The sequence below is a fragment of the Octodon degus genome, unplaced genomic scaffold (assembly GCF_000260255.1).
Source record: "Octodon degus isolate 3935 unplaced genomic scaffold, OctDeg1.0 scaffold00197, whole genome shotgun sequence".
Classification (NCBI taxonomy): domain Eukaryota; kingdom Metazoa; phylum Chordata; class Mammalia; order Rodentia; family Octodontidae; genus Octodon; species Octodon degus.
The window spans coordinates 2,840,530-2,865,969 of NW_004524773.1; the positions used below are offsets into that span (position 1 = coordinate 2,840,530).

Consider the following 25,440-nt stretch of genomic DNA (forward strand, 5'->3'; position numbering starts at 1 on the left):
AGGGAGGAGGCTGGGCCTGGACCCTGGGTCTGAGGGAGGAGGCTGGGCCTGGACCCTTGGTCTGAGGGAGGAGACTGGGCCTGGACCCTTGGTCTGAGGGAGGAACCAGGCCAGACCCTGGGTCTAAGGGAGGAGGCTGGGCCTGGACCCTTGATCTGAGGGAGGAACCAGGCTCGACCCTGGCTCTGAGGGAGGAGGCTGGACCTGGACCCTTGATCTGAGGGAGGAAGCTGGGCCTGGACCCTTGGTCTGAAGGAGGAAGCTGGGCCTGGACCCTGCATCTTAGGGATAAGCTGTGTTTTCCCCACAGCATGCACACACCCATCCCTCCCATCTTTCATTTTCTCTGGCAGCTGTCTTCTTACACACAACCAATTTGTGCTTGTACATACCTGTGAGAGTTTGATTCCTGTGTGTGTCATTGTGTCCTTACAAGTCTCCTTGCTGGTGTCTCTCTGAACCAAATTTCAATGTCTGGGTAGAAAAAATGATTTTATCAAATCTGTTTATCTCTCAACTTCATGGTCTCTATAGAAGGTGTGCTCACAACACTGTGTGTTTGTATACTTCCGGTTTGGGGGAGTGCTCTGTAATGTGTTGAGTATTTGATGTGTGTTTTCCTCTATGCATATCTGCATTGCTTAGTTTGCATTTATTTTGTACACATAAATGGTTCTAAATTCTATTTTTATGGGCTGATCTCCACATATCTCTGATCTTGTGCATTTGTGTCTCTTGAGTCTGCCTTTCTCTCAGTCTCCCTGTCTCCTACTTCTGTCTCTCTCTGGATGTGCTTCCCGGTCCCTCTGCATGTGTCACTGTCATATACATCATCCTCCCAGCCCCACCTCAGTGTGCTTGGGTGCTGGGTATCCACCCTGCAGGGTCCCACCATGGGCTGTGTCCTGCTGTGTATTTGGGGCTGTAGCAGGAGCTGTGTCCCTGTGGGTGGTGCTGGGCCAACTAAGCGTGTGAGTTGTGGCACTGCTCCCAGTTCCCTCAGCCCTTGGCGGAGCCCTGCTCTGTCCCTGCGGTGACAGTTTAATATGGAAAGGGATGGGCAAAGCGAGAGGGAGTGAACCACTTCCTCCTCCCTTATCTCCATCTCCCAGGGCTTCCACAGTGAGGGTGGGGATCTGGAAAGGTTCGAAGGAAGATCTCGGCTTGCAGCTGCAGAGTCCCTTATGCTGTATCAACAGGGTTGCAGCCGTAACCAGAGGCAGCTGTGGACCCTATTCCCAGGACAGGCGGTGGCTCCCGCAGAGCACAGCCGCGTGGGTGGGCTGCAGGGCTGGGGATGGTCTGGGCCCGGCTGAGCGCCTCCCCTCTCAACCCCCAGGGTCCCAAGCCCTGCAGTGCTACAGCATGGAACACATCTACTTTGGACCCTTCGACCTCCATGCCATGCCGCTCCCCAACATCTCCTGTCCCCATGCGTGCTCTGAAGTTGTGATGGCCCTGGACACTGGTGAGGGGTGGAAGAGAGGAGGAAAAAGAAGGGAGGAGAAGGGCAAAGATGAGAAGAGATAGAGGGCATGGGGAGGGGAGCAGGATGAGTGAGAAAGAGAGGGGGTCTGGCAGAATTGGAAGGAAAGGGGCGGGAGGGGGAGTGGCACAGGCCTGCGATCGATCGCAGCACTCCCGGAAGCTGAGGCAGGAGGATGGCAAACGTACACAGCTTAGCAATTTAGGGAGACCCCATCTCAAAATTAAATAAATAAATAAATAAATAAATAAATAAATGGCTGGGGGATGTAGCTCAGGGTAATGAGGGTGTGTTCAATCACTAGAGCCACAGAAACAAAGAAGAGAGAAAGGGTAAGACTCAAAGGGAACAGAAAGTAGTTATGGGTGGGGCATGGGGGTGGGTGGAGGAAGAGAAAGAGGCTCAAGGGAAAAACACAGCGTGAAGTGTGAGACTGAAGTGGAGTGGGTCGGGGAGGGAGCGAGGTGGGTCGGGTGCAGAGCTCAAAGCACCTCTTCCCACCGCCCAGGGTATCGCACCCCGCTGACCGCGGTGCACAAGGGCTGCTGGGAGGGCCCGATGACCGGTAACATGCAGTCGCTTCGGACAGCGCTGCCGCCCGACTACACAGTGGTGCGTGGCTGCGCGGCTGACTTCTGCAACACCCACCTCCAGAGCCACGACATCATCCCAGACCTGAGCCGAGGTGTGCGGGAGCGGTAAGGGGGAGGGAAGCAGGAAGGGGCCAGTGGGGCGTGGCCTTCGTCTAGCACTTTCTCCGGCTGTGCTAGCTCCAGCCTCCACTGTGGGCTAGACTAGTGTCCGGGTGCAGTGCGCAGCGCGGGGAGCTCTTGGCTGAAGGTGCGCGCGTCCACTCTTTGGCAGCCCCGTACCCACAGAAGCTCAGCGGCACGGAGTGCTACGTGTGTTTGGGGATCCACCCCGAGGACTGCTCGGTGGAGAAATCCCGCCTAGTGCAGTGTCACCAGGACCAGAGCGTCTGTTACCAGGGCAGTGGCCGAATGAACACCGGTGAGGAGCCGGAAAGGTGGAAAGGCTGGGCAAGGGATGTGGAGGTCGGGTAAGACGGAGGGTAGCGCACCAGCCAAGACTGACAGGGAGACCAGGGCTCCTGCCTCAGGAGGAGACTTAGGTCTGGTAAGATTCAGGCGTAGATGCCTCCTCGCTCTGACCTCTGCTCATTGCCCGGCCCAGGCAACTTCTCAGTCCCTGTGTACCTGCGAACCTGCCACCGGCCCTCCTGCATTGCTGTGGGTACCACCAGCCCCTGGACAGACATCTACCTCCACGGCTCCTGCTGTGAGGGCAACCTGTGCAACAGGGATCCCCTGAATGTCTTCATGTCTGCGGCCCCCACTCTGCCTGGGGCACCCCACACCTTGGGCCTGGTCCTTGTGACTGCCCTGCTGGCCAGTGCTCTGGGAGGATCCCTGGGGCTCTCCACATAGAGGATGCTGGGGCCGGTCCCTGTACCTGCTGCTCACTGTGTCAGCCTTTGTCGTGGCCACTGGCAAATGCAGTGCACAGAGGCTGCTCCTGCCCCTTCAGCCATAGTCCTTCACCTCCCTCCCTCCTGCTTCCCTACCCCTACCCTGCCTGCAGCTGGTCAGCAGGTCTGGAAGAAACTGGACACTCTCACTGCCTCCCAGGGGTGGGACAGTCACCCGAGTCCCACCCACCTGAAGACCAGTCCTGATAGTAGGTGTTACTCACACCAGGCACTGCCACACAGTCTCCTGGGCTCCCTGTCACAGCTGTAGAACAGCCAGCATAGTGTTTCTAGTAGCATCTTCCTCCTGAGTAGCACAGAGAGCTGTTTCCTAACTGTGAGAAGCTGGGCTGCCTGGGTGGGATCCCAGCTCTGTCCTTCAGCCGGGGGCTGACCAGGAACAAGGTGTTTATACTCCCTGTGCCTCATTTCCTCATCTGTCTGGTGGAGGTGAAAGTAAAGTTCGTGATGATGACAGGACCTGCTTCCCGGTGTTTGTGGGGAGAACGTGACGAGACCCGCTTGCAGCGCCTGAGACACAGAAGTGGCCCGATACAAGGGGGGCTACTGTCACAAGCCCACGTCACATTGCATCCGCGTCCACCACTCATTGATTGAGATCTTCCCCTATTCCTGGCCATAGACTAGCCCCTGAGGCCACAGAGGTGAGTCCTAGATCTAGAAGAGTGCCCAGTGTGAGGAGAGACACAGAGCCACCCTCGGACAGTTGCAAGCCTGCGATGGGGTTTGAGCAGGATCAAGAGTCGCAGCAGAGCATGGGGGGCACAATGAGGATGGTGCCATAGGGAGGAGAGGCTGGGGACAGCTCTCACAGCATGCCAGATGGAGGGAGGGGAGTGGCATTCCAGACAAAGTGACAAGCCCCTGTGGAGACAGAGATCCAGTGAGAGAAGTAATCTTAGGGGGAATTCAACAAACATTCATCTTTCATTCTGTGCTGGGTGACCCTGGAGACCCCTGCCCTTGAAGAGGTCTTGGCTGACCGCCGACATAGTAGGGCCAGAGGGCCACAGCCCCCAGAGGGACTGAACAGTAAGCAAAGGAGGTGATTGGCCTAGAAGATCTGGCAATGGGAAGGGTCCCAAGGTGGACAGAGTGGGGACAGGAGGAGCTCCTTCTGTGTGAGGTTGGTTGGGAGGGGACCTGATCCCAAAGGGCAATACAGGGTAGTATTCTTCCTTGGTGTGCCTTCTGATTCCATGGAGAGTCACTATAATTTGTTCAGAATTTATCTCGATATTCTATGGGGTTTTTTTTTTTTGCATCTAGTGCATATTTCATTTTTTTAAAAAAAGTCAGAATCAAAGTCAATGCCTTTTATTTATTTATTTATTTTTTAAATTTATTTATTTATGTGTATGTGTGTGTGTGTGTGGCCAGCTCAGCCCACCAGGGGGCGGGGCTGGCTGGCATGTGGTGCTGGGGGATTGAACCGCGGTCCCTGTGCTTTGCTAAGCTTGTTCTAAGTAGGTGCTTTAGACCACTGAGCCAGCTCACCAGCCCCCCTTTTTCTTTTTAATAGTCAATGCCTTTTAATTTCTGTGTGTTGGCTTTTTCGTGTTTCTAGTGGTTGTAGTATTGGGAACTGAAGTCAGAGTCTCAGCATGCTAGACAAGTGCTCTATCATTGAACTATATCTCCAGCCCTTGCTATTTTGTTTTGAGATAAGGCCTCGCTGAGTTACTCCAGCCCGTCTTGAACTTGTGATCCTCTTGCCTCAGCTTCTCAACAGCTGGGATGACACAGTGCCACACATAGCCTGGCTGGTCTTGGCCTTGTAACTTAGGTGGTAAAGATCAGAACACCAGGTATATCTGGTGTGTTACTTGGGAAAGGGTACAAGGGAATGTGTCAGTATTGGGTGTGGTGGCGCACCCTTGTGATCCTAGCACTCAGGAGGCCGAGGCAGGAGGATTGCAGCCAGTGTGAGGCCAGACTATGATACATTGTGAGTTCAAGGACAGCCTGATCTATAGAGTGAGACTGCCTCTGAGAGAGAGAATGACAGTGTGTTGAAGACAGAGATAGCGTGACCTAGGAGGTGGTCACATATGTCCATGAATAGGCAGAATTGCACTTAATCCTCGCACTTAAGATCTGTTAATTTTGCCATGTATAAGTCATACTTCAACAGGAGAAAAATTTAAATACGATGATAACTATGACATCATTCTGGAATTTGCATTAAAATAACACAGGAAATAGGCAGAGCCATAGATACAGTACATTTGAGGCTAGCACCTATCTGTAGTCCCAGCACTCTGGAGTGTGGAGGTAGAGAAGGATTGAAAGTTTAAGCCCAGCCCAGGTGATTTATCAACTTAGTAAAACCTTGTTTGAAATTTTTTTTTAAAGGGAAGGGCCAGGGAGATAGGCCAGCAGTCTAGGCGCCTGCTTGGCAAGTACAAGGACCTGGGTTTACCTATCCTGCCCTGGGCCCACCTAGCTGACCAAGACTGGATGTGATGGTGCATACCTGTAATCCCAGAACTGGGGAGGCTGAGACAGGAGGATTGTTGACTCTGAGCTGCGTAGCAAGACCCTGTACAAAATACATAAATCAAAAATATACAAAATAAAAAAACAAGGGCCTGTATGGCTCAGTATGATATGGCTTACTAGAATAAGTGCTTCCCTGGCAAGTAAAGGCCTGAGTTCAATCCCTGGTTCTGCCAAAAAATAAAAATAAAAAAACAGACTTGGATGTAGCTCAGGCCCTAGGTTTGATTCTTAGTGCCGGGGGAGAGGGGAAGCAAAATCAACTGAAGGGTTTAGTAGAACATGTCCAAGGCCCTGAGTTCAATTCCTGGGATTGAAGAAAATGTTATTTTATAGGTGGGTATTGGGCCACATACCCTGGAAGCCTGAGGCAGGAGAAACACTAGAGTCTGGGAGTTCAAGCATAGCCAGACCAGTGTCAGGCCTGGAAGATCAACAAATAGATAAATCAAATGCAACTGAACTCATGGTAACCCATCCACGCCCTCCCTGGAGCGCTCAGAGCTCTCCTAAGGTGATGAAAATGATGCAAAGCCTGAATCTTACTCATAGTCCTCCCCTGCACCAAGTCCCCGCCCTTCCCAGTTTAAGGGAAGTGGAAGCCTGGGTCAGCACCAAGGACAGGGACAGATCCATAGTATTGGATCTCAGAACCTCCAGGAACAATTCAACGAAAGGGGCGGGGTGCAAATGAAAGGGAAAGAGAGATGTGGCCTTTTTTTTTTTTTTCCTCCAAGACAGTGCAGGGAGCACTAGAGGCCACAGCTGGACAAGAGCCGGGCAGTACTACGGAACAAGAACATTCCTTCAGCAAGGATTCACCGAGCACCCATGATGGGCCAGGCACTATGTTACACACTGCGAACTGCGAGGTCTCCGTGTGTAAACACTGATAGACGGAGGAAAACAGCATCACTTTGTACAAGACAGGGCAATGGCATGGGACAAGGGGTGATGGGAGAGGACGGTAAGGGCACTTTTGAAGAAATGATCAAGGAAGAAATTATATTTGAATGGAGAACTGAATGACGAGAGGGACTTAGGAGAGTGGAAGGAAAAGCAGTCAGGCCCAGGAAGCAGAGAATGCCAAGGTCCTGAGGCAAAAATAGCCTGGCAGTTTTGAGGATCAGCCAAAAGATCATGTGGTAAAGGAAAGCAAAGACAAAGGAAGGAGGGGAGAGGAGTTCTGACAAGACGGGAGCAGCTCAAACACAGAAAGAGACAGGAAAGGATGAGAAATTGTGAGACAGCAGAGGCTGACCAAGACGGGATCAAAGGCAAAAAAAAAAAAAAAAAAAAGGAGCAAAAGGAATTTAATTTACGGAGTGCCGTTTCCATTGTTACCTCAGTTACTTTTTCTCGCATTGCTGGGACAAAATACCTGACACCCCAAAGGAAGGAAGGAAAGGTTTGTTTAGTTCATGGTTAGTGGAGGTTTCAGGTCCAAGCTCAGCTGGTTCCAAGGCAGAGTGACACATGGTGGAGAACAGCGGAGAGCAAAAGAAGGCGCAGCGGTGGGAGGTGCGGCAGCTGCAGGAGCAGCAAGCGCACCAACGGAAGTCGGCCTTGCTGTCTGGCTTACTCAAATTGCACGCAGGCCTCTGCCCTGGCCGGGTGTAGCACTCACACCCGTAATCCCAGCAGCACTCACTCCCATAATCCCAGCATTGGATCATGAATTAATCGCAAACTAGAAGCCGCCCCAATGACTGCGGGAGGCTTTGGGGAGACACCTAGGCACAACAATGACATTACCAACTCATTTATAGACATATCCATGTATGTCTTAGTTACTATTTGCACCGCTGAGACAAATCAGCTGCCACCAAGCTAAGGGAGGAGAGGTTTCTGTAGCCCAGAGTTCACAGAGGTTTCAGTTCTTAGGAGGCTGGCTCTAAGCCAGAGCAGCCTGGCAGAGGGCATCGCCGAGGAGGATCAGTCCATGGCGAGCAGAGGCAGCAAGCCTGCCTTCCCTCTGTCCTTTTCTATTCCTTTTTAGATCTACTGACTGTTGCTACCCAGTATCACACCCTTAATCCATATTCACACACCCTAAATCCGGCAAGCTCCTAAAGTCCCATCTATGACTGCATGAGACTTTAGGGGCACATCTGGATATAAGCCATAGCAATATTTATCTACACATTCATACACACACAGACACACACAGACACACACACACACACACATAATTTTCATGGAAAACTTGGAACACTAAGAGGAACAGAAGAGTACACCATGTGTCATTATTACGCCACCAAGCACTCCAAAAGGTAGTGCACAAAAACAAAAACCATGTTTTCTCCCGATTCTGAGGGTTGTCTGGGCCCTCCCACTGGCGTCTCCTGAGGTCTCACACAGCTGCATCCTGCAGCCCGAGCTGCAGTCCTCACTCAGCCGCATCATTCCCAGATGGCCCCTCTCTGGGGATAAGCCTGGGCTTCCTCACAGCATAGTGCTTGTAGAGTTCTAAGAGCATGAAAATGGAAGTTTCTGGCACCTTAACAAGGACCTGCAGTTGGCATTTTTTCAGCTGCACTCTATCCGTCAAAGCAAATCACAAGCCGGGTGTTGTGCTACGTGCTGGCATCCTGGGAGGCTGAGACAGGAGGATCACAAATTTCAGTCCTGTCTGGACAACCTAGCATCTTTGCAAGAGCCTGTCTCAAAATAAAAAAAGGCCCACAGACGTAGCTCACTGCGAAGAACTGGGTTGAACTCCCAGCACTACAAATAAGCAAAAACAAAAACAAAAAAGTCACAAGCCAGCCAGGTTGAAGCAACAGGTCTGGCTCTGCCTCCTCACAGAAGAAGCCACGTGGCGGAGGACTCCGGCAGCCCACAAGTGCCTGACACAGGCCAGGCTGGTGCTGAGAGCTCCCCTCCCGCACCCCACTCACCCTCCCAACGCCTGTCTGCCACTTCCACCTGACAGAGCTCGCAGGATGGCAGCTCGCTGGCCTCAGCGCTGCCTCTGAACAGCTGCCTGTATGTTACATTCCACGCAGAGACAAAGCCAGTGGCTGTGCAAGGCTTAACACAGAGGCCTTGGACTCCCAGCTTCTGTGTGCTTGTGTAGCTGCACCCCTGTGTGTGCGCACACGCGCGTGTGGTAGCTTTATGATAGCCGTGTGCGTGTCAGTTGGTGGAGAACACAGATATAAAGGAGGACATACTGCTGGGTGTGGTGGCACACACCTGTAATCCCAGAACTCAGGAGGCTGAGGCAGGAGGTTCAGTGGGACTTTACAACCAGCCTACGCTGCAAAGTGAGCTCCCGGCCAGCCTGAACAGCATAGTGAGACCCTGTCTCAAAAACACAAAAAAGGGGAGAAAATAAAAACTGGAGAAAAAGAGAAAGACGTGTATTTTTAGACTAAGACTTGGAGATAGAATAGCAAATTTAAGTCCAGTCAGAAAGGCAGAATCAGAGTGAAAATTGCAAGATTGATTTTGACGGGACTACGAGGTCCCTCTCCTTCAGCCTGGGAGTGCCATGAGGGCCCGGATTTTGTCTGTTTTCTTCATTACTAATCCCCAACTTTCAGAGCAGTTTTGTCCGCCATCTGTAGGTGCTCTATATACTTCCTGTATGTTGGCAAGAGCAGAAGCTGAACGAGCAGAGTGCCTGCAGTTCCGAAAGTCACCACGAGGTGGGAGTCTTCTTCCTCCCTGGAGCTTCCAAACGTGACCGTCCCAGAGACGGCTTAGGCCTACAGGCCTCCGACTTTCAGGATGTCTTCCCTGGGGCTCAGCCTCTCCTTTTGCTGCACAAGCCCTGGGCGACGCGTGACCTTTCCTTCTGAACACCCGCTTCTTCACTTCCCCCCACCACCCTGGCCAGTTAAACAACCCTTTGTCCTTGGCCCCTTCCGGCAGGGCCCTGAGGCACCTGGGTCACTTCCAGGCCCGGAGATGAGGCTGGGACAAGGTAGGACAGTTGGGACAAAGCCAAAGAAAAGTCCTGGGGACTATGGAATCAGTTATTCCCAGTCTTCCTGGGCCAGAAGTGTGGGAACCAGCATCTCTTCCTTCAGATCCAGGAGTCCAGGCCCCAACCTCCTCCTCCTTGAAAGGCAGAGATCCAGGCCAAGCTCTTCCTCTCTCAGACTTGGGGTTCCAGCCCCAGCCTCCTCCCTCAGACTCAGGGTCCATGCCCAGCCACCTGTCTCAGCCCCAGGAGTCCAGCCCCAGCCTCTTCCCTCAGACTCAGAGGTCTATGACCAACCTCCTCCCTCAGACCCAGGGATCCAGGCCCAGCCTTCTCCCTCAGATGCAGGGGTCCAGGCCAGGCCCAAACCCTGGCCTCTTGACCTCTTCCCTTTATACTCTGAAGTCCCCTGGTGTTTTCTGTCCCCTCTTTACAGAGATCCCCTCTCTCCCTCACTCTCACTTAAGGGTTGAGCCCAGTCTGAGTCACAGGAAGCCCAGGGGCCCTGAGTCACCCCCACTCCGTGCTGGCCCCTCCCTGAACTGGAGAGAGCTGGCTTTAAAGAGGTGTTTCCTACCACTGATCCCACTGCTTAGAATTTCTATACAGACGCAGATACCCTGCTCGCCCCAGGACCCTTCCCACTACCCTCTGGGCACCTCCTTTCCACTTTCTGCTTCTCTTTCAGTCATGGTCCATCTGGAGACCCAGTTTCTCCCTACAGTCAAATTCTATGTCTTGATTCAAGCTTTTTTCTTTCTCTTCCTTTCTGGATCCCTTTTCTTTCCTTGCCTTAGATTTTTTATTGTTGAGTTTTGTTTTGTTTCTGCAGTGCTGGGGACAAACCTGCAGCCTTGAGCATGCCAAACACATGCTGTACCACACACTGCGTGACACCCTGGCCCGCTTTGACTCCCTTCCCCCTCCAGGGTCTCTGATTCTCTCTCTTCCTCTCTGTTAGTCTCTGTGCTGTCTCTCAAGAGTGCCCAACCTGGGGCTGGGGCTGCATGGTGGCTTTCACCTGTCAGGAAACTGCAGTCTCTCTCTGGTTCTCAGCCCCTGAGTGGAGCTGTGGTAGATCTGGAAGAAACAAGGTGGTGCTGGGGAATAGCAGCAATAAGAGGGAGACCTGGGGATAGAGAGAGAGGAAGACAGAGACAGAGCTATGAATTGAAACAGAGATAGAAACGGCCCCAGAAACAAACAGAACGAGGTATAAAGGGGACAGAGACAAGGACACAGAGAATGGTGAGCACAGAGGGGCAGGAGGCAGAGACACTGACAAGGCAAGAATGAAACAGCAAAACTGAGAGGGACCAGGGAGATAGCTCAGTAGAATAAGTGCTTGCCTGGCAAGTGCAAGGTCCTGAGTTCAATCCCTGGTACCCCCCCCCCCAAAAAAAAGGAGGAATCAAAGGTGGAGACAGAGGCAAAGATATAAGAGACTGAGAGGCTAAGTGAGGAGAGGTGGGGAGAGACAAAGGCCTGGTGATAGAGAGACACAGAGAGCCCCTGAGAGGGAAAGGATACAGGCATGGGGAGAAAAAAATGGCGACTGTACCAGGCACAGCGGTGCAGGTCTGCAATCCCAGTACTCTGAGAGGCTGAGACAGGAGGAGCACAAGTTTGAGCACAGCCTCTGGGATGTAGCAAACCCTATTTCAAAATTAAAAAAAAAAAAAATCTTAGGGCCAGGGAGATGGCTCAGTGGAATAAGCACTTCCCTGGCAAGCGCAAGGGCCTGAGTTCATTCCCCGGTTCAGCCAAAAAAAAAAAAAAAAAAAAAAAACTTTAAGGGTTAAGAATATGGCTCAGTGCATATGAACTGGGTTCTATCCTCAGTATTGGGAGGAAAAGAAGGAAAAATGGAAAGTGAGAAACACAGGAGACAGGGAAGGCAAATCCTAAGGTTCCAGAGTGGAGACCCTAAGAAAGGAACTGCAGAGGAGAGAGGAAGGAGGGGGAAAGGGAGGAGAAAGGGAGGGGAAGGCTGCAGGGCTCAGGGACTGTGAGGAGCAGCTGGGGTGCTGGCTGCTCAAGAGAGCGCTCATCGGCAGACACAAAAGTGTAGTCTGGGTGTTGGGTGTGCCTCCACCCCCCTCTACCGTGTGTCACCGGAATGGGAATTGTGCATGTGCCATGGGGCAGGGCACCCCCACCGGCTGTGTTTTTGTCACTGGGTGTGTCTGTGTGTGTGGTTTGGTGTCTCTGGGTGTGTCCGTGTGGGTTGCGTTGGTGTGCTGCCAGGCATGTCTGTCCGAGTGTCTTGTTTCCCTGTGGCTGGCGGGCCAGGGTACTGCATGACGTGGGGCACAGGGAGGTGAGAAGGGCTGCATCTTCATGTTCTTCTAAGTGCAGGTTGGGGAGGCCACCTGCTATGTCACAAGGTCAGAGTGTACCACTCTGCCAGGTGCTGTGTGTGACCACGTTAGTGTGTCCCTGTAATTTGTGATGGGAGAGTTTGGATTTGTGGTTCAATATACAGCGTATAGATCCATGTGTTACCTTTGTACTATTGTGTGCTGTCACATCCTATATTGTGTGCCCCTTTGGAAGTCACTGGGCACCACGCCACGCTGCTGTGTGTCCATGCATTGTGGTCTTCCACGTGTGACACTGCATACCACTCAGCGATGTAGCCTGCATCACCTGCGTGGTAGGAGACCCCTCAGGGGCCTCTTTTTTCACTGTCAAGAACACAGTCTGGGTGCCCACTATGTAGGGTGTGTTGTGTTTGTGCGTCCGCGGGTGACGCTTCTCCTCTGCATCATGTGGGATGCTGTCCCAAGCTGAAGCACCATCGGGTGTTTCACGTGATAGGCGGTCTTTGTGAAAAGTTGTGAATCTTGGGAAATGTATTGTGTTCTGTGTCCCCTTGCATCTGTATTACTCTGTCTGCTGTGTTTGTGTGACCGTGTATGTTGGAATATAGCGTATACAGGCATCGTATGGGATATTCAGTTGTGGCTTGTGGGTCAGAGACAATGATGCATGACACATTAGGACCCTGGGGTCCATGTCTATACCACCTGGATTCCTGCCCTTTGGGGACATCATCCTGGGTTGTATCTTGTGTAGCCACAATACAGTGTCCTATCTGGCCGTGGGCATGTGCTGTCGGGCCCCTGTGTTGTATACTGTGGGTCTCTGCATGTGTCCATTCATACTGCTCTCTGACCATTTGTGAGAGTCGTATTTTGTGCAGGGCATATTGTGTGTCTGAGTGAATGAATCAGTGTGTACTGTGACTCATCGTGATGGCTGCATGTGTATGATCATGTGTGACCACGACACTTCTCTGTGTGCATTTCTCTGCCCTGGAGGGGGCAGGGCTATCACAGCTGTGTCTCTGAGTGTTGTGTGCTTGCAATATCAGGTGACATCCCAGGAGTGGTTGTGTTTGGGACTTCACAAGTGGCTTGTTTACACGTGTGTGCTGTGTGTGGTGGCATTTGGGTCTGGCTGTCCATCCAGACTGTGTTTAGGGAGCGCTGCTGTGCGGCACGGGTGTGCATCACCCTGTGTGTGGTGTCAGGGTGTGGCTCTCTGCTGCCGCAAGTTTGAATCTAACGTTCGTGCCTGTGTGTGGACCATGTCTGGGGAGTCCGTGTGCCAGGGGACGCTGCTGCCTGCCCAGCTAAGTGCCGGTGTGTGTCACACACCATGTGTGTGGCGTCTGGGTGTGGCTGTGGGCTTCAGAGCTCCTCGGGAGCTGTGAGTCACTCGGTGTAGGTTGTGCAGTGTGCCTTAGTGTGTGAGGATCCATCTCCGGCCATGGGGTGTCCCGTGTGGGGTGGTGTAGGTGTGTGTCACAAGGTGCAGCCCGTATTAGGCGCAGCTCATTCTGTGTCAGTGTGTGTCTTGCCCACGTGGATGGATGCCTCTTCCCCGCTCTGACCCAGACACACCCCAGCCCCTCCTTAGTCTGGGAGGGGGGTTGGGGAGCCTCCCCTTACCCTGGGCCCTCCCCGCCCCTCCTGCCCTGCCCTGCAGCCGTTACCACTCCCCAGAGGGCACAGGGCTCTGCGTGCCTCTGCCTCGGAGCAGAAGCCCCAGCCAAGCTGAGCAGCTGGAGGCCTGGAAGCCAAAGTGGCTGCCATTTGTGTACTGCGAGGTGGGGGACCTTGGGCAGGAAGCTGGCTGAGCCTCAAGACCTCAGGGGCCATGGGCGGGGACCCGGTGGCTGGCCTGGGGGCCCTTCGGAGGCGAAAGCGCTTGCTGGAGGAGGAGAAGTGGCTGGCTGGCTGGGCGCTGGCGCTGGCGGGAACTGGCATTGGACTCATGGTGCTGCACGCGGAGATGCTGTGGTTCGGGGGGTGTCCGGTGAGTGGAACACTAACCCTAGGGCACGAGAGACTGGAGGTCTGGAACCCTGCGTCTGAGGGAGGTGGGGCTGGACCCTTGGACTCCTGGTCTAAGGGACAAGGGATGGGGGATCTTGACACCTAAGACCTGAAGGAGTCAGATTCTCAGGGGACCCTCACTGCAGAAGGAAGGGAGGAGGGGTCCTGAGAAGCTGTGATCAGACCACAGGAGGTCTGAGCCCGGGAAAGCCAGGAGAAGGCTGAACTGGTAGCTGGAGTTGGCGATTGCAGGGTGGAGAGGGACTAAATTCTTGTGGCAGGGGAGACTCCCTGCTTCTTATCTACCCTCCACCACCAGTTCCCGGCCCTTGGCAGCAGCGGCCAGAGCCCAGAAGGAACTGGCTGGGGGCCGGGCTGGGAAATGAACCTCAGCTAGATGCCCCCACCTCTATCGTAGTGCAGTGCCCCCCTGGAATTGACTTGCCATTTAGATCAGGGAAGAAGGGGATGCAGAGGCAAGTTTCCAGTAGCCCGGACTCCCAGACCCCAGGGACGCAGGGGTGGGGGTCCGAAGGAGGAGGCTGAGAAAGTCTAGGGGAAAGAGGTGCCCACTCTTAAGGACAGTGGGGAGTTGAGGGGGTGGAACAAGTCTCAGCAGGCGCCCAGAACACTGTAGCTCTGGTCTAGGCAATGAGAGGGGCAGGTAGGGGACAAGGATCAAACATCAGGCTTGAGGGGGACAGAGTTGCTCAACAGGAAAGGAGAGCCTACAGCCCTGTCTGGGACAAAGGCTGCAGAACTGGGCCGTGGGCTGGGAGGGGGCTGGCTCTAGGATCAGGTTGGGAGGATTCTGGGGTCCTGCAAGCCGGGCCTCAGACTCAGGGATCGGGAAGTGGTTAGCTCTGAAGTGACCAGCAGGAGGGTCAAGGCGGGCCAGCTTCCTCTGTCCAGGCAGGCAAGGAGAGGGCAGCAGCATGGAGGGGGTGGGACACCCGGGCTCATGCCAACAGGAAGCATGGCCGGGGCCTGCCCTCCGCTCCCACGCTTCGCCACCGCACCCAGCAGGGGAGGTAGGGACATGGTGGCAGGGGAAGAGGGACAAGGGGCTTCTTCCTCCCTGTCCCTCTTCCTCCCCTTCCCCACCTCACAAGCCTTTGCCCCTCGACCACCTGCCAGGCCTGGGCCCCTGGTGGTGGGAAGGAGGGGGGGTGTCTGCTTAGCTCTGCAAAATTAGGGTGAGAGTTCGAGTCCAGGGCAACAAGTTGCTCCTCAGCTCCCTTCTTGTCCCTGCCCCTGCCATGTGACTCCCCATCTCCTCCCCACCTCCACTGCAGTCTGATTGACTCGTTGTATGAGGCCCTGACACCTGCTCCCTGCCTGGGCCGGAGGCTGCAGGACAGGCAGGTGCAGAAGGCTGGGAGGACAAGGCATACAGATGGGACTCCAGGCACAGGTTGTGGGGGAGGGCAAGGCTTGGAGAGAGATTGGGAGAGAGACAGAGACACACAGAGAGGAAAAGGTGACCGTAACAAAGGCAGTGAAGGACAGGGACAGTCCCAGGGGCAAACAGAAAGGGCCAGAGAACAAGAAGACACCACTGAGACCCACAGAGACAGGCTGATGACAGAGACCCTCAAATCTTGGAGCCAGAAACAACCACCCCAGAAAAGGGGGAATTCGGAAAGCAGAGCAAGGGGCCAAGGGCCCACCGTTTTGGTGGCTACCGGGGAAGCCAGCTGCACTGCAAAGTGGGGTGAGGGCTGCATCCCACTGGAGCAAGGGAAAGGGAACCGAGGAGCCCCAGAAGGTGAAGGGGGTGGGGCAGGCTGGAGACAACGACACCATTGTTCCGGGAGGGCTGAGGGGAGGGCCCCCTGGCGCAGGAAACTGGCCCTCTTCCTCTGCTCAGAGGCGGTACCCTGGCCTGGGCCCAGCCAGGGGAGCTGGCAGCAACTTAGGAGAAGCAGGTGCAGGGCTCAGAGTAGGACGCCCAGGTGGCCCCCTTCCCCTGACAACATCCCCCAAACAGAGAGTGACCCATCTGAGGAAGCCCAGCACTCCCAGTTTCCTCTAAATCTTTCCCTCCAGAATTCTAGATTCCTCCAAGGTACTGCTATACAAAGAGAGGAAAAACAGTTTCTGGAGGCCCCGAGCTTCCGGCCAGATCTGCCCTGGGCCTAGAGCCAGGAGACAGGGCAAGAGGAGGGAGGAGAAAATGCAGGGGCAAGACTGGGGGGCTCTGAGAGCTGAGCTGGGTTACAGGGGTTCAGTCCCCACATGAGCAGCAAAGCAGGTCATGTCTCTGTGACTGAATGATACTTTTTCAGCTCTTCTGGAATTAGGAGGGAGTGGAGGTTGGTTTCTGGGGCAGGAGCAGCTGTGTGGGTAGGGAAGGGGCGCTCTCTAGAGACGGGCTGTCTTTCTCTGGACACCTAGCTGAGCAACTCTTCTTCCTGAACAGACAGAAGACAAACAATGTGAATTTCAAGGTCTCCCTTCCTGGATGTGGGTCTCCTAAGAAATGCTGAGAGGAAGGTGGAAAGGGCTAGGGTTGACATTTAGGAAAGGGGAGGCCCATCTCTCTGGGGGCCAGATGATGGTTTTGGCCTCTTCCAAATGCAGACCTCAGGTAGAGCTGGTTTGGGGCTTGGAGATAGGGAAGGGGAAAAAGGCAGGGGCTTCAACGGAAGGCAGAGGGATCGGCTGGCTGGAGGCCTGGACCTCACTGGCTCTTGGTCCTCCGCAGTGGGCGCTCTACCTGTTCCTGGTTAAGTGCATGATCAGCGTGTCCACCATCTTGCTGCTTTGCTTTATTGTGGCCTTCCACGCCAAAGAGATCCAGGTAGGACCCCCAAGCCCTAGGCACCTGGTAGCCCACTCATCCACCACCGCCTCCTCCGGATCTGAGTAATGAAGCTCTTCCACTCAGAGCTGCATCCACTCCCATGTCCTCTGGGAGAAGAGGAGCCAGAGGTGGAGAGTGGCACCGCAGCTCTCTGGGAAGCCTTAGCCCTTCCCTAACCCACAGCCCACAGCCTTGCTCCTGCACAGGGTCCGGGATGCTGAGGGGTCCTGCCTTTCCAGCCCCGTCTCCCCTGCCTCTGCCCGCTGGTCTTTGTCCACTCCACCCCAGACTTTTCCAGTCCCAGGCCACCCGAGGTGCCACCTAGTGCCTGCCCCTGGGTTCCTCATCCCTGTGCCAATCTCACCCCAACCTGGGCACCCTGCACCTCCACCCCCTCCCACTGCAGGCTCACCTCAATGCATCCCACCTTCCATCTCCCCATGTCCTATTGCGCCATACGTTGGCATATAACATGGAGATATTTGGCCATGCGTGGTAACCCTGGCACATAACAGGCCTGGCCCATAAGTGGCACTTGGTAAAAAGTACACATTAACACCTTCATTAATAACAGTTTTAAGCTGGGCGTGGTGGTGCACACCTGTAATTTGCACTCTAGAAGCAGAAATAGGAGGACGCAAGTTCAAGCCCAGGTGGGGCAACTTAGTGAGTTAGTGCGACCCTGTCTCCAAGTCAAAACTAAAAAAGGGCTGGGGATGTAGCCAGTGCAAATGTCCTGTACGTGTGTGTGTGTGTGTGTGTGTGTGTGTGTGTATGTGTAAGAAAGAGCAGTGAACTGTCCTGAACCACTGATCTTGTAGCCTAGTGCCCCACTTCCCAACTCAAGAGACCTGAACCTCAATTTCCAAATTTATAAAAGGATGGTGGTAATATCAGTGTTGCGAGCATTCGTAGAGTCAGGATATCAAGAAAGACTGCAAACATTTGCTATTGTTATTGCTATGGTAATTACTACTGGAGTCCCCAGAAGCCAGGATAGGAGAGGCCTCTAACGTAAATGTAGACTCCAGAGAGTGTTTCATTCAGGACAAGCCTCAACATATAGAACGTGGCCAGGCACAAGGTAAGCGCTCAGTTAGTGAACATGACTAGGTGTATATTAGGCGCTCAGTTAGTGCCCAAGGAACTGTAAGTTCTACCCCCACCCCCACCCATGGTGCTGGGGTGGAGCCCAGGGCCTTGTGTGCTGGTCAAGTGCTCTACCGCTGAGTTGCACCCCAACCCAGGACTGCAAATTTTGGATTTGGGCAGAAACAGGGGAGGGGACCAGGCAGGGCCAAGTCCTCCTGAGGTCCTGCCCTCTTCTTCCTCAGCCCTCCCCAGCCCCACGCCCTGCGCTCTCTCTCCCCCTCCAGGGCCAGCGACGCCCCACCTTATCTCGGGGCACAGACTGGCTGGCCGCCGCCTGACCTGCACCTGACCCCCTCCCCTGTCCGCCCTTCCCGGCAGCTGTTCATGACCGACAACGGGCTCCGAGACTGGCGCGTGGCGCTGACCCGGCGGCAGGCGGCGCAGATCTTGCTGGAGCTGGCGGTGTGCGGGCTGCACCCGGCCCCCGTGCGGGGCCCGCCTTGTGCGCAGGGCTCCGGGTTGCCTCGGACAGCCACGCAGGCTTGGCCGAGCTTCCTGGGCGAAGGGGAGGCGCTGCTGTCGTTGGCCATGCTGCTGCGCCTCTACCTGGTGCCCCGCGCCGTACTCCTGCGCAGCGGCGTCCTGCTCAACGCGTCCTACCGCAGCATCGGCGCCCTCAACCAAGTCCGCTTCCGCCACTGGTTCGTGGCCAAGCTGTACATGAACACGCATCCCGGCCGCCTGCTGCTGGGCCTCACGCTTGGCCTCTGGCTCACCACAGCCTGGGTGCTGTCCGTGGCAGAGAGGTGAGAGCTTCCTGGGGCGTGGGAGGCGAGGAATGCCTGAGGCTGCAGAGCGCAGCGGAGGCAGCCCTGAAGAGAGGCGCAAGTTGAGGCCAACAGCGATGCAAGCTCACACTTCCAGCTTCTGTTCTCTGCTGGATTAGTAAACGTGCTCCCTCAGCCAGCCCTCCATACCACACCCACACACCCACCCACACCCACCCACCCACCCACCCACACACACCCCTCTCAAGCCCGCCTGCCTCAGCTTTCCAGGCATCTGCTCCTCCTCGGAAGCCACTCTGGGACCTGACTAGTGGCTGCCTCTGCCTTGGAGGCCGGAGACATCTTTCCCAAATTAGCCGAGAGGGGTGATTTGGAGCTGCTTTGGAGAAGTGCCTGCAGGGAATTGGGACCAGCTTCCTGGCTGAGGCTGCAGACTTTGAACGAAGCTTCTACCCTTTCAGAGCCTCACCCCTGTTTAAGGAGGAAGGCCTGAGAGCTGCCTTAGGCAGTGTGGGTGGTTCCTGGACCAGCCACAGCAGCAGCTTGCTGCAAATGCAGATTCTCAGGCCTCACAGAGACCCGTGGAATCCACAGCTCTGGGGAGTAGGTCCCAGCAGTGTTTTAAAGTGATGCCCACCCAAGTTAGAGAACCTCTGCTTTTCGGAATCTAGCAAAGGACTCCAAAGGCAAGTTGGAGAATGAGAAAAACCCAGCTTTGGATGTCTCCTCTTAGAGACTCAGACTCCTCATCTGTATAATGGGTGTCGAATTCCGTCCTCTGTACAGTACCCTAACAACTCTATCCTTTTATGAATTCAGACTCCTTCATTCCTCAGTGTCTTCTGTGTCCCAGTTGAGCATCAGTCAGAATCAGGATGAATGAACGAATGACCCCTCCCCAACCTAAACATTGCCTGTCCTCTGGAAAATGGGAGGATGGGGGAGGAGTCTAAATCCCAAATCCCCATGCAGAATCCTCTGACTAGAATATGCTTGGGAATGAGGGGTGTGGAGCTGGTTAGCCACGTAGATACGCTAGCTGAGTGGGGCCACAACATCTGGGACTCTAGTGAGTGAAGCATCCTTTGCTGATCTGGACCCAGTTAGACAAACCTTGACTTTCCCATGTGGACAGACCTAAATATCCCTTTCTGCAAAATAAGGAGAAAGGACAGAACCCTGACATGCTTTTCAGGGTCCCACCTGTAGGCCATATAGACTCTTTGAAGAAATTAGAAAAATGGCCCTTCTGCTTGGTGGACCCAGCCCCGTGTCAGGGTCTAAGAGGTAAACCTCAGGTCGGTTGGCTTTGAGCCCCCTCTCTGCCCTCATCCACACACTCTGAAGGCAGTAGCCCGGCTGCAATCACACATGCATTGGGACTGGCCAGACTCAGGGCCAAATCCCACTGTCCAGAGGGGCTGAGCATCTCAGCCGGGTCACACAGCGGGTAGAAAAGCCAGGGTGGAGGCTGGGGGTGGGGCAGCGGCGGAGGGGGGGAATCTGTGAAGTCCAGAACTTACTGGCTTTCTGCTCAAGTGTTTCTTGGGGTGGAGGATATATATATATATATAGAGAGAGAGAGAGAGAGAGAGAGAGAGAGAGAGAGAGAGAGAGAGAGAGAGAGAGAGAGAGAGAGAGAGAGAGAGAGAGAGAAGGGGAGGGGAGGGGAAAGAAGAGATAGGAGAGGGGGGAGCAACCCCTGCAGGTTTGGGGCTCAGAACTAACCTACCTTTTCCCATAGGCAGGCAGTTAATGCCACCGGGCACCTTTCGGACACCCTGTGGCTGATCCCTATCACGTTCCTGACCATTGGCTATGGGGATGTGGTTCCCGGCACCATGTGGGGCAAGATCGTCTGCCTCTGCACTGGAGTCATGGTGAGTGGGCTCCCCGAAGACCCCAGCCCTACCCACACCGCTCAGCCTCAGGGCCTGGAAACTACACAGCCGATACAGGCTCTGCAGGAGACCTGAGAGACTTGGGGGTCTGGACCTCCCTCGGCCTTGTTCCCTCTTCAGGATTCAGACACCCAACTCCATGCTCCCCCCTTTTAATACTGGGGATTGAATCCAGGGTCTTTGGACTGAGCTAAATCTCCAAGCCTGGTTTTTATTTTGACATAAGGTCTTTCTTGGCAAATTATAAATCTCTTAGGCTGGTCTCAAACTTTTAATCCTTCTGCCTCAGCCTCCCAGAGTGCTGGGATGACAGGCATGTACCACCATATCTGTCTCCCATTTCTTTTTTTTTTTTTTTTTTCAAATATTTATTTATTTTGTGTGTAGCCAACTCAGCCCACCAGGGGTCGGGGCTGGCTGGCATGTGGTGCTGGGGGATCGAACCATGGTCCCTGTGCTTTGCTTAGCTTAGCTTGTTCTAAGTAGGTGCTTTAGACCACTGAGCCATCTCACCAGCCCCTCCCATTTCTTTTTAAGACCAAGGAATCCTGCCTCCGAATCCTTGCTCTTCAATACCTAAATCTTCATCCTCCCAGGGATCCAGGCCCTTGACCTCCCAGCCCATTTTCTTCCAGGATCCAGAGTTCCAGTCTCCTAGCCTCCATCAGGGGTATTGGGTCATCACCAGGACCATGCTTTTAGGGCCAGGCTCCATGGGTTCAAATCCCACTTCTGCCACTTTCCAGCTAGGGACCTCAGGCAAGTCACATAATCTCCTTGGGCCTCAGTTTCCTCATCTGTAAAATGGAAATGTCAATACTAGTATGCTCCTCATGGGGTTCTGAGTTAAGCCATGTACAGTACAGGCTTTCCAAAGGGGCCTAACATATAAACAGTGCTCAGGAAAAGCAGCTGGGGGCCTTGTTATTGTAAAATCCCAGATGTTCAGCTTCTGTCCTTTCAGGGATGAGGCAAGGGCTTTCGAGCCTCAGACTCAAGCTCCTCGCAGAGTCAGCCTCCTTCAGAGTCTCAACATCCTCCTCCTTCCTGCCACACTCCTGCCCCCTCCCCCAGCACCTGGGAGTCTAGGCACCAGCTCTTTTCCAGAAACTGACACTGTGCTGCCCACTGCCCCGCATGTTGCCGCAGAAGGACATGTTGAGTCTCTAAGCCCTGGGTCCTCAGGTGATGAATAGGGTGGCAGAGCTGTTTTTCGGACAACAGAGGCAGAGACTGAACCTGGAGAACACTCCCCAAGGCTAGCAACCTCGCACCTCTGCCCCTATTTGATAGCAGGAGACACTGAGGCCTAGAGAGATAAGACAGTGTGAACCAGAACTGCCCGCTCCTCCTGGCCTGAAGGCTCTGAGGTGCCATGGAGTAGTTATAGCCTCCCTTGACTGGACATGTGCTTGTGCCAGTCCCTGCCCCAAGTGCTTTGTGGTGATGCTGGGAGGGCATGCCCATTTTACAGATGGAAAACCAACCCCAAGAGGTTGAATGGCTGGCTCAGAGCTAGATGAGGAACCAGGGACCCAATAGAGCCAATGTATGTGGTTCATGCAGTGTGCTGCGTGAGGGACAGCAGGGTCACCCAGGGTGGAGCGCTGCAGAAAAGGGGACATTGTACCTCCAGGACAAGTAGGCTACGTGCCAGAGCCTGGAGATCAGGAGCCTTGGGAGATGGAAAGGAGGGGAAGATGCTGCAGGAGGGCTGGGCAGAGGGAGAGCCATGCTGAGAAGGGCAGGGAGGTGGAGCCAGGCAGGCATTAGGATGAGGGGACAGGGACAGATTAGAATGAGGGCAGCAGGTCTCCCTGAGGTCAGGGTAGAGTGGCTGGGGGGCTAGAGATGGCCTAGGAGGGGCCGGGAGGGAGAGGACAGGAGGGAGAGGACAGGGCCAGAGCTGGGAAGAGGCAGGAGGGTGAGGGACACTTACCCATGACTGATGGCCAAGGAGGTGTGAATGTCTAAGAGGAAGGAGACCAGAGCTGGCCATCCCCTCCCTCTTCTAGTCATGCCCTAACTAGAGAGGCCACTCTGCTGATGGTGTCTCCTAGGCGAGCAGGTGTGATTGAAGCTGTCCCTACCCCGGCTGTTGGAAGGGTTCCAGGAGAGGGAGGTGGCACAGGGCTAGGCCCATTGTCCCTTGGGCTCATGCTCCTGTGTGTGCTGTCCCTGCAGGGGGTGTGCTGTACAGCCCTGCTGGTGGCCGTGGTGGCTCGGAAGCTGGAGTTCAACAAAGCAGAGAAGCATGTGCATAACTTTATGATGGACATCCACTATGCCAAGGAGGTGAGGGTGGGTCGGGGCCCCCAGCATTCAGCCCGCCTCCAGAGCCGGGAATCCAGGCCCCCGGGAGTTCCCAGGTGTCCAGGCCCCTGCTCCCTCTTCCTAGACACCCTGTGCTGTCACCACTAGGTGAAGGAGTCGGCTGCACGCCTGCTGCAGGAGGCCTGGATGTACTACAAACACACACGCAGGAAGGAGCTGGCAGCCGCCCGCAGGCATCAGCGCAAGCTGCTGGCCACCATCTACACGTGAGGACCTGCTGTGGGTGTTCTTGTCACCTCTCTGCATGGCTGGATGTCCTGGGGTCTGATGGTGATGCCTTGTGCCTGTGTGCAGTCATTTCTTCACTGGGGGCGGAGCCCCTCTGCACTCCTCGGGCCCCTTCAGTACTTTTTGTCTTAGTGGTCTTTGTGGGTCTCGCCTGCCTTCAGCCTGTCCCCGAGAGAAGGTGAGATTAGGGGCCAGGGTGTAGGAGAACTGACTCCCACTTTTCCCCACAGCTTTCGCCAGGTTCGGCTCAAACACCGGAAGCTCCGGGAGCAAGTGAACTCGATGGTGGACATCTCTAAGGTACCAGGGCCCTAGACGAGGGGGAGGCCAGGGCTGCTGGTAGGGGACCTCGGGAAAGGCCCGGCACACATGGGGCAAAGCAGAGGCTTATGGTTGAAGAAAGGACGGAATGAAGCAATAAAGAGCTTCTTGCATATTCGTAAGGTGCAAATCCCTTTAAAACTAAAAAAAAAAAAGGTACAAAGAACTCCAACGATTGATTTTGAATTATCTTTATTATCCAGTTATTCACATGTGGACGGATATAAAATTCCTTCCCACTATGACTGTTATACAATAAAGCCAAAGCAAATTTACAAACCAAGCCCAAACATACACGGTGAAACCAATAAAATTCCCCTTAACATCAGCATGAAGACAGGCGACATTGTTTTAGGACAGCTCAATCTCTGCTGCTGTGAAGAGGGGGACAGCCAAGGCTGGAGGGGCTGGTGCCAGGCAAGCCCCAGTGGCTCCAGGTGACGGGCCTGCTTCCTCTTCCCCCCATGACCTTTGATCCCAGCAGCTCGGGGATCAGTGGCACCCCCACCCCCTTGGCTGCCGGCACTTTTGTCTGGCTGCCTTTGCTTTTTCTCACTAGTCCACAACAATGCAAACAGTGGCCCTGGGCACCAGTGCCATGGTAAACACAGGCACAGATACAGTCCCTAAATTGCATGGCCGGGTGAGAGGAGGTGATGGGGCAGGCCTGCCAGAAGGGGCAGGTGGTAATGTCTGCAGATAGGACGCCTAGAACAACAGATTTTGAGGATTCCCATAGGAAGCTCACTGTCAAAGATCCCACACTGAATCCCAGAGTGCTACCTGGGGTTTTTGTTCTTGGGTGGTTTTGCTACCTGGGTTTTGAGGTCAGGCATCATCAACACTGCACACATTTAAGGGACGCTGATTGCATTCCAAGCCCTACCCTGGGTGCCACCGTTGTTGTGCCATTTAATAGCTCCGTGCCTCAGTTTTTTTGGTGGCAAGATGGGAGAAGGCTTCTGCTCCCCACAGCTTTTAAGAGGACCTTAAACTCCACAGGCAAAGCACCTGGGCAAGGGGCTGGGGTGTGCCTGGTGGAAAAGGCAACAGTCACTGCTGAGTGGGCCTTGGGGACTGGGAAGGCCTCGCATTGTTGGCTCCCCTGCTTAGCAGAGGGGACCCAGGCCCCTGATGCTTAGGCCCTCTCTTCCCACCCAGATGCACATGACCCTGAGTGACTTGAAGCAGCGTCTGAGTGACTCACATGACACCCTAGAGAAGCGGATTGACGCCCTGGGGAGGAAGCTGGACACCCTGAGTGAGCTGCTCAGCACTGCCTTGAGCCCTCGGCAGCTTCCAGAACCCAGGCAGGAGGCCACGTAGCGGTGAGGGCTGGGACTCGGGCCGGGAGGAAAGTAGCCGGTGTGGCTCTGGCTGGGAGACAAGGCCACTCTTTCTTTTGGGCTCTGGCTCTGCCAGATGGGAAGGACTCTTGGTTGAGGCTGGGCTGGCAGTACAGGGGGGAGCTTCCTCCTCTCCTGCTGGTCTCTTAGGGCGCCACTTTCTGTGCAGCTGTCCCCAGTGCCTGTCCCCAGCACCGTGGAGCTGTTTATCCTGTATCCCTGTCCAGGTGCCCAACTGTACCCTGGCCTCATGGTGCACACACCACCCCAGCTGGTTACTGCAGCCCCCACCCCAGTCGGTCCTGTTCCCTATTGCCCTTTCCCTCTGCTCTGGCCTATGGTCCACCCATCTCTGTGTCTCCCCAGGACCTACACAGAAGGAATCTGACTACTTTCCCAGGATGGAGGCCAAGGACTACTCATCCAGCCCTGTGAATAAAGCACCTTATGGTGCAAGGACCTTGGGCTGGGCCAACTCCTGGCAGCAGCGCCACGTGGGAACACTGGCTCAAGGGGACAGCCTTGGGCCTCCAGAGGCCCCCAGCCGGAAGTGCTCACTACAGCCCCACACACCCTCGTCAAAGCCCTCCCGCCATGCTGCTGAGGATGACCTCTGGCTTTCAGTAAGAAGTGTAGGTGTCTTTGGCAGAACTCCTGGTCCCAGCGGAGGAGGGGACCAGGCCAAGGTGACAGGGCCAGGAGTCCAGGATCCTGGGAAGCTTCAGTTACCGCTGGACGGCACCGCTGAAGGAACCAGGTCTGAGCGGGGCAGGCGGCGCCCCCTCGTGGACAGCCAGGAGGACGCCGTTTTTTCCAAAGCCCCAGAAATAGCGCGGGAATGAGGGAGGTTGCCAC

At 54.7% G+C, this 25,440-nt stretch overlaps 2 protein-coding genes across 3 annotated transcripts; both read left to right on the forward strand.

The window, feature by feature from the left end:
• Positions 1 to 1,388: 1,388 nt before the first annotated feature.
• Lypd5 (LY6/PLAUR domain containing 5) lies at positions 1,389 to 3,341 on the forward strand. The gene is made up of 4 exons (XM_023704488.1): positions 1,389 to 1,468; positions 1,995 to 2,171; positions 2,351 to 2,497; positions 2,681 to 3,341. The coding sequence occupies exons 1-4, from the start codon at positions 1,405 to 1,407 to the stop codon at positions 2,932 to 2,934; spliced, it is 642 nt and encodes a 213-aa protein (XP_023560256.1). The 5' UTR covers positions 1,389 to 1,404; the 3' UTR covers positions 2,935 to 3,341.
• Positions 3,342 to 13,177: 9,836 nt separating this feature from the next.
• Kcnn4 (potassium calcium-activated channel subfamily N member 4) lies at positions 13,178 to 25,043 on the forward strand. Of its 2 annotated transcripts, none has more exons than XM_004644331.2 (9): positions 13,178 to 13,749; positions 16,477 to 16,572; positions 18,046 to 18,473; positions 20,200 to 20,335; positions 22,541 to 22,651; positions 22,778 to 22,896; positions 23,149 to 23,218; positions 24,401 to 24,567; positions 24,952 to 25,043. In XM_004644331.2, the coding sequence occupies exons 1-8, from the start codon at positions 13,591 to 13,593 to the stop codon at positions 24,563 to 24,565; spliced, it is 1,284 nt and encodes a 427-aa protein (XP_004644388.1). In that variant the 5' UTR covers positions 13,178 to 13,590; the 3' UTR covers positions 24,566 to 24,567; positions 24,952 to 25,043. The 2 variants fall into 2 exon arrangements, with proteins under 2 accessions (XP_004644388.1, XP_023560255.1); XM_023704487.1 differs by lacking the exon at positions 13,178 to 13,749 and adding an exon at positions 16,092 to 16,207.
• The last annotated feature ends 397 nt before the right edge of the window (positions 25,044 to 25,440 follow it).